Source organism: Ranitomeya variabilis, chromosome 2 (assembly GCF_051348905.1).
Source record: "Ranitomeya variabilis isolate aRanVar5 chromosome 2, aRanVar5.hap1, whole genome shotgun sequence".
NCBI lineage: Eukaryota > Metazoa > Chordata > Amphibia > Anura > Dendrobatidae > Ranitomeya > Ranitomeya variabilis.
In genome coordinates this window covers 899,845,750-899,858,301 of record NC_135233.1, presented here as the reverse complement: position 1 = coordinate 899,858,301, position 12,552 = coordinate 899,845,750, and the positions used below count along the sequence as shown (strand labels likewise).

Sequence of the window (12,552 nt, the reverse complement as noted above, 5' to 3'; positions counted from 1 at the left end):
CTAGCGGAATGCACCAAGTAAATATAAATGTTTATTATTGGTGCGTTCGCAGCCCCGGGGTCCACTCTGCAGGAGGAACCTGCTGCTAGTGAATGGTGGCACTATTTGGCACTATAAGCTAGCACTGTTACTTCACAGAGTTGCCGTGAAAGGAAAGCACTGCGCTGTTGTGAATTCTGCTCTTGGGCTCCCTCCGGTGGTTGTAAGTGGTAGCGCTGCTGTCTCTGAATCGCAGCATTTATCAGGTGTGTTCACTTTTTGCAATTTTGACTGGGCTATTTAGTCTTGCTTCACCCTTTAGTCAGTGCCAGTTGTTCATTGTTCCTGGAGGATTTACATCCCTGCCTGGTCTCTTCTGCTTTGCAGTTCTTTTCAACAAAGATAAGTTCTGGCCTTGATTTTTGCTGTCCACATGCTGTGGCCTTATTGTTCAGTTCTTTTCCATGTTTTTGTCTTGTCCAGCTTGGTCTGTATAAGGATTTGTTTAGCCAAGCTGGTATCTCTGGAGATGCAGATATACCCTCCATATCTTTAGTTAGCTGTGGAGATTTTGTATTTTCTGTGGTGGATATTTTCTAGTGTTTTAATACTGACCGCATAGTACTCTGTCCTATCCTTTCTATTTAGCTAGAAGTGGCCTCCTTTGCTAAATTCTCATTTCAGTCTGTGTATGTTTTTTCCCTCTCCTCTCACAGTCAATATTTGTGGGGGGCTGTCTATCCTTTGGGAATTTTCTCTGAGGCAAGATAGTTTTCCCTTTTCTATCTCTAGGGGTAATTAGTCCTCCGGCTGTGTCGAGATGTCTAGGGAGCGCTAGGTACATTCCACGGCTACTTCTAGTTGCGGTGTTAGGTTCAGGGTCTGCGGTCAGTACAGGTACCACCTTCTCCAGAGTACGTCTCATGCTGCTCTTAGGCCACCAGATCATAACACTGTGCCCTGTTAGTCTAACAGGAGCACAAGCTAACTGCCAAGCTGATAGCAGTCAGTAGTCATGCAAACACACAGTCTCCTCACCGGAGGTGCCGGTATTCTAGGGGCTTATTTCAGACGGGTCCCTGAATACATACACAACACACAATCTCCACACCAGAGGTGCCGGTATTCTAGGGGCTTATTTCAGCCGGATCCCTGAATACATACACACATAACCACACTGGCGCAAAGCACATAACTTAGATTGATACTAGCGCATGGCCGTGCGGTCATGCAAACCTTTTATAGCTGCAGCAACTACAGGACCTTCCCAGATGGACCAATGGGAGGCTGCCACAGAACTTGAGCAACTTCAGGACCTTCCTAGAGGACCAATGGGAATTGCTGCAGTACCTGAGCATGTGACCCTTGATCTCAATGAGAGATGATACCCTGGGCATTCTCAGAAGGGGAAAAGTAGGACTTAGTCCCAAAGTCCCAAAAAACGTCTGCTTGCCACTGACCAGTACTGGCTACAGTGGCAGAAGCTGGAAAGGCAGCAGTAACCCTTTGCACAGTGTCAGACTGAGCAAGATGCTGGGACCGACGCCTCCGCTAACCTGCAGGCTTGATATCATCTGTAAATACAAAGATGACATCACAACCCCACAAATATTAAACCCACTTGCCACCACCACAGGGCAAGTGGGAAGAGCCAGAATTGATGCATCTAATAGATGTGCCTTTTCTGGGGCTGCTTCAGGCTGCTATTATTAGGCTGGGATGGCCAAAATCCATTGCCCTTACGAGCCTGAGGATGCCAGAACCCACCTGCCTGCTTTTACTTGGCTGGTTGTCAAAATTAGGGGGACAACAATCCTTTTTTTAAATAATTTATTTAAATAATAAAAAAAGAGAGTGGGGATCCTTCTATTTATGATAACCAGCCATGATAAAGCTAACAGCTGAGAGTTGCTCCCCACAGCTTTCAGTTTTGCCATTCTGATTATCAACAATAAAGCAGACTCTGTCTTTTTTTTATTATTTACCTATTTACAGTGCAGGTACCGGCTAATAAATAGAGATGGGTGGACACCTGGATATTGGGGTCCGGCGGGTCCCGACGAATAGTTACAAAAAGTTTGGGTTCAGGTACGAGAACAGTACCTGGACCCTATTGACTTGAATGGGAGGTCTGAACATCCAAAGTCTGTAAACAGTTTTCAACCTGGATGGTGCCAAGATACGACCATCTAGGCTGAGAATCACTGGGAAATTAGCTGCTGTGAGCGCAGTATCAGTGACAGTATCAGTATAAGTGACGTCATCGAGGTAACTGCTTGCCACTGAGGCTGCGTTCCAAGCCAGGCTGAACTGCGGTGACTTTAGTGAGATCCATGCTAGCACTGTGAGAAAGTATCATGGTTCAGAGTCAAGTTCACAGGAGTTCACCGGGAGAATATCACTGCAGTGAATTTGAACTGAGGTGAACACGTATGTTTTTTATCTTTAAATAAAAAAGTAAAAGGGTGTTTTGTATTATTTCAAACAATACTTTATTCTGGCTGTGTATTTATTTATCATATAACTGTAGGATTACTATATACTATTTTACAGACGCCTTTCAATTAATAATCCGTGGGCTTAATGTCACCTGACAATACAACGGTGACATCAACTCCACAAATATGAACCCCACTTGCCACCGCTACAGGGCAACTGAGAAAAGCCAGGCAAGGTGCCAGAATTGGCACATCTAATAGATGCACCTTTTCTGGGCAGTTGCGGGCTGCTATTTTTAGGCTGGGGGTGCCAATATCTATGGCCCCTTACCAGTCAGAAAATACCATCCCCCAGCTTTCTGCTTTAGCAAGGCTTGTTGTCAAAAATGGAGGGACCCCACACAGTTTTTTTAAATTATTTATTTAAATAATTTAAAAATACAGCATGGGGACCCCTCTATTCTTGATAACCAGCCTTTCTGAAGCTGACAGCTAAGGGTGGCAGACCCCAGCTGTGAGTTTTGCCTGGCTGGATATCAAAAATACAGGGGAACCCAGGCTGTTTTTTTTTTTTTTTTCAAATTTATTTACAGTGCAGGAGCCGGCTGATGAATACCCCCATCAGCCACTCCTGCTCTCACTGTTATTAGCGGCAGCAAGCGTTGGCTTGTGGGAACAGTAGTCCCTTTAGCCGACACCAGTGACCGGAGGTAAACTTTATATCGCCAATCACGGTTGCACACTCATGCTGTCTTTTGACAGAATGGGAAGCGTGGCTGTATGACCGGCGGTGATGATTTTACCGCAGATCAGAAGCCGTTTTGGAGGGCTGAAAATGAGCAGTAATAAAGACTTCCTGGTAAAGTCCGTGTTCGGTGTCCATGCCCAAACAGTAGGTGTTCGTTACGGACACTGGACTTTACTGTTCGGATTTGCCCATGTCTACTGATGATTGCTCACATCAGCTGATGCCTCTTTTGACTGGCAGTAAACTTTTTCACTGCTGGTCACAGCTGCTGGCTCATGCTGTCATCTGACAGTGTGGAAACAGCAGCTTTATGACTGGCAGTAATGACCTTACTGCAGCTCATTAAATGTCTGCTGCAAATGTTCAGGCACCCCATTCATCTGAATGGAGTTTGGGTTTGGTTTCTGTTACTTTTATGGTACCCAAACAAAACATTTTTTATATGTTCCAGAGAACTTGCCAGAAACGAACATCCAGGGGTTCGCCCATCACTTGTTAACACCACTAAGCTGTAATGACTAGTGATGAGCGAATTTATTCGGAAAACAATTGTCAAAAGTAAATTCGGCATGAATATTGCACATTCGGATACGTGATCGGTAACACAAGCAAAAGTTTGTAACATCGGTAAAGATCGGTAACATTTGGTAAAAAGTGTGGTAAAATATTTGTGTTGCCACAAAACAATTTTCAGCACTTTTGCAAGGATAATGGTGGTGTATCATGAGCATTTTTCATGTGTTTGATGAGGGGAGGCGGTTTGCAGAGCTCAGAGGCTCGGCGTACTTGTAAAAAAAAATTTTTCCTAACTTTATGTGTGCACATTGCGGTTAGCTAGTCAGGGCGCTTGAAACATCCACAATGTCCTGACACAATGGCTTTTGTCATTGCCGCTGATATCACATGTCTCTCTCCATGTAATGAGCAGACATCTATCTTGTTTTAGTTAAATTTTGACACTGTAACAGCACAGAGAGGCTGCTCCTAATGCTGGCACTGTTCGCAGCAAGATTTTAGCTAGTTAACTAGACGGTTGTATGTCAGTCAGATAGTGTAACTAGTGTCCAGGGTGACTGTTAAATTTACTTTCTAGCATTTTTTTTGCCATTACTGAGGTCCACAGACAAAGCCAGCAGGGCACATGTACTACAAATGTGTTGTGCACTGCTTGTGCTCCATACGTGAGTATAGCGTTCTGAATGATAGTTTTTCACTAGCTAGATGTGAAACAGCGAGCTGTATCGCACCTTGTCATTTAGTGTTGTGGTGATATGAAACTGTCTGCAGACCTAACGCACATTAAAAAAAAATATAATTTTTCAGTTCCAAAAAGTTATCACACTTTGTCATTTTGTTGAGTTAATATTTAGCTGTCTGCAGATCTCACGCGCATGACCAGTAAATTTCTCTGTTGCTTAATGTCATACAGTAGGGAACCTGACTTTAAAATAGTTTGTAGCATCTAGTGTGTTATAGAGGCCTGATCAACAGGTCACAAAAAATTCTTCTATTCCTAATGTCATACAGTAGGGGACCTGACTTTATAATAGTTTGTAACATAGAATCATAGAATGGTAGAGTTGGAAGGGACCTCATGGGTCATCTGGTCCAACCCCCTGCTCAAAGCAGGATTCACTAAATCATCCCAGTCAGATGTCTGTCCAGCCTCTGTTTGAAGACTTCTATAGAAGGAGAACTCACCACCTCTCATGGCAGCCTTTTCCACTCATTGATCACCCTAACCGTCAAAAAGTTTTTTATAATATCTAATCTGTGTCTCCTCCCATTCAGTTTCATCCCATTGCTTCTAGTCTTTCCTTGTGCAAATGAGAATAAAGATGATACTTCTACAATGTGACAGCCCTTGTGATTTTTGTAGACAGCTATTAAGTATCCTCTCACCCTTCTTTTTTGCAAGCTAAACATACCCAAATTCTGTAACCTTTCCTCAAAGAACATGGTTTGCAGATCGGTCACCATTCTGGTCGCTCTTCTCTGAACTTGCTCAAGTTTGTTCATGTCTTTTTTTAAATGTGGTGCCCAAAACTGGACACAGTATTCCAGGTGAAGTCTGACCAAAGAGGAGTAGAGGGCAATAATGACTTCACGTAATCTAGACTGTATGCTTCTGTTAATACATCCCAGAATTGCATTTGGTTTTTTTTTGCTGCTTCATCACATTGTTGACTCATGTTCAGTTTATGATCTATTAGTATACGCAAGTCTTTTTCACATATGCTGCTGCTTAGCCCTATTCCTCCCATTCTGTACATGCTTTTTCATTTTTATTGCCCAGTTGTAGTACTTTGCATTTTTCCCTGTTAAAAAAACATTCTGTTAGTTGCTGCCCACTGCTCCAGTATATTTATTTATTTTTGAATCCTTAGTAATTTGTTCAAAGATATATCCTGGTATATATCCATCTAGTGTGTTATAGAGGCATGAACCAGAGGTCACAAAAAATTAATGTGTTCTTAATGTCATACAATAGGGGATATCTGACTTTCAAACTGTTTGTAGTATATCTTCTTTGTCATACAGGTCTCATCCACACTCAAACAATTCTTTTTTCTGTGACTAATGTGATACAGCACGCCATATTTCACATTGGAATTTACTGCCAATAAAGTTCAGCTGTTTGCAGAGGTAGTGCAGTGTTTAAAATCTATTTTTTTGTTGCAAATACAGTGCTCCTACCACACTATCTGAGCAACATGCCTGGGAAAAAGCAAGGCTATGGGGAGGGGGAATTAGGCTTGGTGTATGTTGGGTAAGTGGTAAGATTAGTGAAAGCACTAGTGAACCAACAACTTCATGTCCTATGCAAAGACATCTGACAACTTCTGTTACTGGATGAGCTACTCCACTACCATTGGCAGACACAAAGTGGTAAACCTTGTCAGTAAGGCCCAGAATGAGTGGATGGCAAGTGCAGCTTCAAGCGACCTCTCCTCCTCTTCCATCACCTCAATATCACACCGTACTGTCCACAGACCCTTGCTTCCACCCAAGTCTCAACTCTCCAACTGTGCAAGTGACTGTATGGAACCACAGATGGGTGAGTCTGAATAGCTGTTCACACATTCTATGCCATAGTCATCAGAAGTGTACTCAAAAACTTCACATCGTCAAAAAGAGGAAATCTGCACCTATGCCCAAAATTGTTTTAGCTTCTATCTGGGGCAGGACGATGTAGGGTCAGAACAGTATCCTGACACTCGTTATTAGATATTAAGGGAGGTTATTCTGATGAGACTCAACTATCTGAGGCTCAAGCTGACTGTACTGTGCTGTCAGGGCAGGTAGATGAGGAGGGCGACTCCAAGGGTGAGGAATGTGATAACACAGAGGATGATGATGATGAGATGTTAAATCCCAGTTGGCATGAACATAGAGGCAAACAGCTGAGTAGGTCATCTGAAGATGAGGAGGTTATGTTGTGCCGTACATCACAGACATGTAGTGATGCAGCTACGATGAGCAATGCATCCTTAGCCACAACTCTAGCTGTAACCAGCAGAATTGGCGGATCACAGGAGTGGCAAGGGTTGCCTAGCCTGGTCTTTTTTGACACTGCAAAGGATGAGCCAACTCATGTCATCTGCCAACTTTGCAAAAAAAGCTGAGTAGAGGTAAGAAGTTAAATAATTTGACTACTACAAGTATGAACCTCCACATGTGCAATCAACAGGTGTTACTGTGGGAATCTCACTGCGCAAAATTGCAGACCAGCAGACCACAACAACCATCAGCCACCCCATCAATCGAATTTGCTGCTTCTTTCTGCTCCTCTGTTACAGTGCAAACTTTTGAGATGCAGGTTTTCAACCTCAGAACCTTGGGGTCTTTACCTGCTCCAGTCTCACTGACTGAGAGCCCATCGTCAGGTGTAATGGAATTGGACATGCTTGCTGTTTTTGACCAGAGAACGAACACGCTACAACTTTCTGAATCCACCATAACATCTTTACCTGCACCTCTCTCATGGTTCAGCAGTTTGTCCGGTTCAACGTACTCCGCCCTCGCTCAGCACTGCAGCCAGCCCACGGTACCGCAGTTGTGGTTACGTAAAAGATTATTTCCTCCTACGCATGACAAAACTAAAATTTTGAATTCTCTTATCTCCAATTTGTTGGCCACGTAAATAGTGCCATTCCGCCTGGTAGATACAGACGGTTTCTGTAAGCTGATGGCCGCCGCAGTCCCCCAGTACTAATTGCCCAGTCATCGTAACTTTTCTAAGAACAACATCACCCATTACTTGACTAAATCTATGTCTTCCTGGGTGAATTTCACCAGAGACACTTGGATGAGTAAGCATGGCCAAGGGCGTTACATCTTGTTGACTGGGCACTGGGTGACTCTGGTGGCTGTTTGGGCAGGCATTGCTCCTTAAGTCTTGGAATCCTCAAGGCATGCTGTACAAACCTCTACATTTAACACTTCCTCCACTGCTTCTTCCCCCTCCTATATCTCCTCTAGAGCCTCCACCTGCACCCTCAACCTCTGCCTTAATAAGACAAGCATTATAAGAGTGCAGAGAGAATCCCCACCACCTCCGTATTGCGCAGCCAGGGCTCACCACAATCAGGCAGTGTTAACATTGATATGCCTTGGAGATAGAAGTCATACAGCTAAAGAGTTGTGGACAGCTCTCCAGGCATAGTTTGATCAATGGCTGTCTCCGCTGAACCTGCATCCAGAGAAGGCCTTGTCTGATAGTGGTGCAAACCTGGTGTCGGCCCTATGGCCTTGCATGGCTCATGTCCTCAACCTATTAGTAAAGCATTTTCTCTATCCTGGCCTGGGTGAGCGGACCCCTCAGGTCATCATCTTGCATCAATGCAGAGGTTTTTGCCCATGCCAGATAAGAGGTTGATATGTGATGTGCCGACACGGTGGAATTCCACTCTGCACATGTTACAGTGACTGTGGCAGGAGCAACGAGCCCTGACACAGTATGTCTTGTCGTATAGCCTGGGCCAATGCAGCATGGACGTGGTGCATATCACGTTTACTGAGTGGGCACAGATTAAGGACCTCTGTACCATTCTGCACAGTTTTGAAATGGCTACTAAGATGGTTAGAACAGATGATGCCATCATCAGCATCATTTCTCTAGTTATCAAAATTCTTGAACAGATGTTGAATAACCTGCGGGTGGAGATGGTGGTCCCAGAAGAAGAGAAGGAAGCAGAGAAGGATGCCAAAGGGATAACATTGTCTCTAAATTCCAGACTGTCATCACACAGGTGGGTGCCAAGGGAGGGCAAATTACTGTGATCGAGGGGGGCTGTTGAAAACAGACAAACTATTATCAAAGTCACAAGAGCCGAGGAACAAATGGAGGAGGAAGAGGTGATGGGTGAGCAACTGTCAGATGAAGCGGATAATCCTTCCCTCTCTGTTGTTCGTGGTTGGCTGAAGGGGACGGAGGAAACAAGCATCATTGTTATCCAGCCACCAACACAGCATGGGCTTGGACCTCATGGTTGAACAGTCATGGTTGGTGCCAATTATACTATTTTTATTCTGATGACATTTATTCCACTTCTGTGTTGTTAGGCCTTCATTTTTAATATGTGAAAACTCCTGGTTGGGTGTACATCTGCTGGATTGGGTGTGATGGAAGACCTGTCGGTCACTATTATACTTTTTCTACTGTGGTTAAATTGAAGACACTTTGGTATTGTCTGTCAATAAGTTTTAGAAATGTGAACACTCCTGTTTGGGTATACTTCTGCTGGATTTGGTGTAGTGGAAGACCTGTCATTCCCTATTATACTATTTCTACTGTGGTGAAATTGATGCCACTTTGGTATTGTCTGTCAATAATTTTTGGAAATGTCAACACTCCTGTTTGGGTTTACTGCTGCTGGATTGGGCATAGTGGAAGAGCTATCAGTCCTTATTATACTATCTATACTGTGGTGAAATTGATGCCACTTTGGTGGTGTCTGCCAATAATTTTTGGAAATGTCAACACTCCTGTTTGGGTGTCCATCTGCTTGATTTGGTGTAGTGGAATACCTCTAGGTTCCTATTTTACAATTTCTACTGAGGTGAAATTGATACCACTTTGATAGTGTCTGCCACTCATTTTTGAAAATGTGTAGACGCCTGGTTTGGTCATGCCTGTTGTCTGTAGCAGTAGGTCTCTGAGACCTTCAGCCCTCCACTTCTTTGAACTCAACTACCTGTGATACTATAATTTTTTTGGCAATGGTAGTCTACAAAACTGATATTTGCGCCATCTGAGTATGGCTCAGTATTAAAGAAGGTATAGGTGTTGCCTTTGGTATCAGGGCTCCAGGAAAAGAAGTCCTACACTGATCCCTCACCAGCCTCGTCTTACCGTGACCTTCAATTGATATCTGTAAATGCTGTCCTATACCCCGATACCTCATGCCTGATTGTTGCAGTGCCATGCTACAATTTGTAATGTGGGTGAATTAAGGCCACTTTCCTAGTGTCTGTCCCTCATTTGATGTGTTTTAACAGCATTTGGGGCCTTTATAAGGTGCTGTACATGCATTTGTTTTTGCCTCCCATTGACATGGATGGTGTTTGGCGAATAGTGCAAACTTGGCAATCGTAATCCAAACCGAACGCTGAAATATTCGCTCATCTCTAGTCATGACTTCTGAGCTAACTGTTACAATGAAACACTATAGAATTCTGATACAATGTAACTCAGTGAAGAGGAAGCATTCCGGAGGCTATTGCTAATCCTGTGGCCAAAAAAACAGAAAAGGCTCACTGATGTTTTATATACATTGGCCCTGACTGATAAACCAGTACTTTCCATAATTCTGGAATAAAACTGTTTGAAATATTGAAGCATTGTTTGAGCAACTTGTATTTTTGGCGACATTTTACAAATTTTTACATTTTTATACCAGCTCCTATTAGCACATCCTAGTTTTTAAAAAGTGAGAAGAACCTTATGCAAATGTTGACAATATTTTAAAGGTTTCTCACTCATGTATATTTCTTGTGAACCAGATGAAGCATAATTAGACATGAAACAGCTGTAGCCCAGTATGTGTCTTCACTTTGTATTCCCAAATGACCTTGGAATAAAAAAACACAAAATAATGTGCCAGTGATCAGTGCCACTTATTTCTCTTCTCGTAATTTTTGAAGATTGTAATTCTGCACAGTTGAGCACTACCACGCCTCGTGTTCTCTTTTAACCAGAATTGACTACTCCAGTTGTGTATACTTGCGGTAGTTGTGGTTTGCTGATCTTTTGAAATATATATTTCTTATGGTGCATGTTAGCTGATAGGTGAAAGTTTAATGAATTTGCACATCTTATGCCTTTGCAAAACACCCCTGTGAATCAGGACAGTTCTGTTCTGTTACAGTTATAGTATCAGTGTATGACAACTTTCCTAACTGTGATTCATATTTCTTTGTAAATTCATAGAAACTAACATTGTAATAACATTTTTTATATTTCCCATTTTCATCCTTTAGAAACATGTTGTACAGGTTGGATGAAACCTCAATTCGGTTTTCGATACTTCAAGAAGCACAAGAGCATTACAAGATTTCAAAGTCAAATGAAACCCTTATGACTGCTTTACAAAAGGTGTTGAACTGCATTAGCTCTGCTCAGTTATATTTCAGAGAAGGTCTACACCTGTTTGAGAGTGACATGGAAGAAAAAGCCTAACAGTTTATTTTAGTCTATAGTCACATAAATATTGCCCCTCATAATCTCAGTAAAGGTCATATTTAACGAATCGGTAAGGCTATATCTAATTCCATATGAGGCTACAAACAATAAACCCACGCAGAGTTACAATCTTAATATGAATTTCTGCACACAGGTGACTGTTATTTCATAGAATGTGATGAAACAGAGTCTGGATTTCATTAAATATTGGACAAGTTTGCTTTTCTTCCCGGATGACTTGTGAAGCAATTGTGTAGGTGTTATAATCTAAAAGTCAGTCCTACAGATTGAGATTTCCTTTGCATTTGTTACTGTTGTAGGTTATTCTTCTTATGAGATTTGATAAAAAAGTGAAGCATAAGATTGAAAAGCAAAAGATATTTTCTAAACTGGAACTTTCTGCATTAATATTTTTTTTCTGCTTTTGAATGTCTGAAATAAGACCTTTAATGGAAAATGAGCATTTTCACATTGATTTTTTAATGAGTGCAAAAGTGTTTTATGTGTGTTTTATCCTTGTGTTTTTTTATTTATAAGAAGAACAGACATTTTCAGTGGTTTTCTAGTGTGCATATAAATCTAATATTTTGTCAGAAAGAATTTGGGGGAAAGCTTAGTTATTAGGTTCTATTTTTTACTATTCAATCGTAATGGTACTCCAATACATGAATATAATTGTTTCTATTATATTTTGAGAAAGCTTTGTCAATCCTAATTTGAAATATAACAATATCCCATCATGTATAATTATGCTATGTTAGATTAGCAGTAAATTATGGAAATGAATTCCTTCAGAATAAGATATCCTGCTTGTCTTAGACTGGGGCTACATGGTAGATTGTATAAAATTACATCATAATAATTTTTTGCTATATGGTAACTAATGCTAGTGAATGTGGATGCTCTGCGACCCACATGTTGTAATGATCACAATATCATTGTCTAAAGAAATGCATTTCAGCAGGACCAAATTCTTAATATTTGTTGCAATTTCAGTAGCACAATATTGTGATTTTATCTCGCATGACAGCAAGTTTCTGAGCATCCCCTAGCCTTTAAGTCAATCTTTATTTGTAAATTTTAGGTCACACATTTTGCTAATTTGTTTGAATACCCTTTACACCGATCAGTTATAATCCAAACCACCTGACCAACATTGCATAGATAATATAGTTTGTGCTGTCAAAACAACTGTCTTATTTGTTACTCTAGATACTCTACCTTTGAAGATGAAGATGTACTATTACTGTATGTAGCACCAAGACATTAGTAGTAGATAGTGATGAGCGAGTGTACTCGTTGCTCGGGTTTTCCCGAGCACGCTCGGGTGATCTCTGAGTATTTATGACTGCTCGGAGATTTAGTTTTCATCCTAGCAGCTGAATGATTTACAGCTACTAGCCAGGCGAGTACATGTGGGGGTTGCCTGGTTGCTAGGGAATCCCCACATGTAATCAAGCAGACTAGTAGCTGTAAATCATTCAGCTGCCGTGATGAAAACTAAATCTCCGAGCAGTCATAAACACTCGGAGGTCACCCGAGCGTGGAAAACCCTAGCAACGAGTACACTCGCTCATCACTAGTAGTAGATCATTTAAAGCATATCTGCACTTTCAGGTGAATTTTCAAAACAGGTAGAATGTATCCATAAAGAATAATGCTATATGTGAAGATTATAGGTAATTTTAAAAAAATCTCTTTCC

At 41.7% G+C, this 12,552-nt stretch overlaps 1 protein-coding gene across 1 annotated transcript in view; it reads left to right on the top strand.

Moving 5' to 3' along the window:
• The window catches only part of NAALADL2 (N-acetylated alpha-linked acidic dipeptidase like 2), a 1,269,517-nt gene extending 1,257,303 nt beyond the window's left edge, over window positions 1-12,214 (top strand). Inside the window, exon 14 of the mRNA XM_077290507.1 lies at window positions 10,648-12,214. Within this exon, the coding sequence (XP_077146622.1) occupies window positions 10,648-10,846 (199 nt within the window). The 3' untranslated portion in view covers window positions 10,847-12,214. The remainder of the gene's footprint in view (window positions 1-10,647) is intronic.
• Window positions 12,215-12,552: the final 338 nt, after the last annotated feature.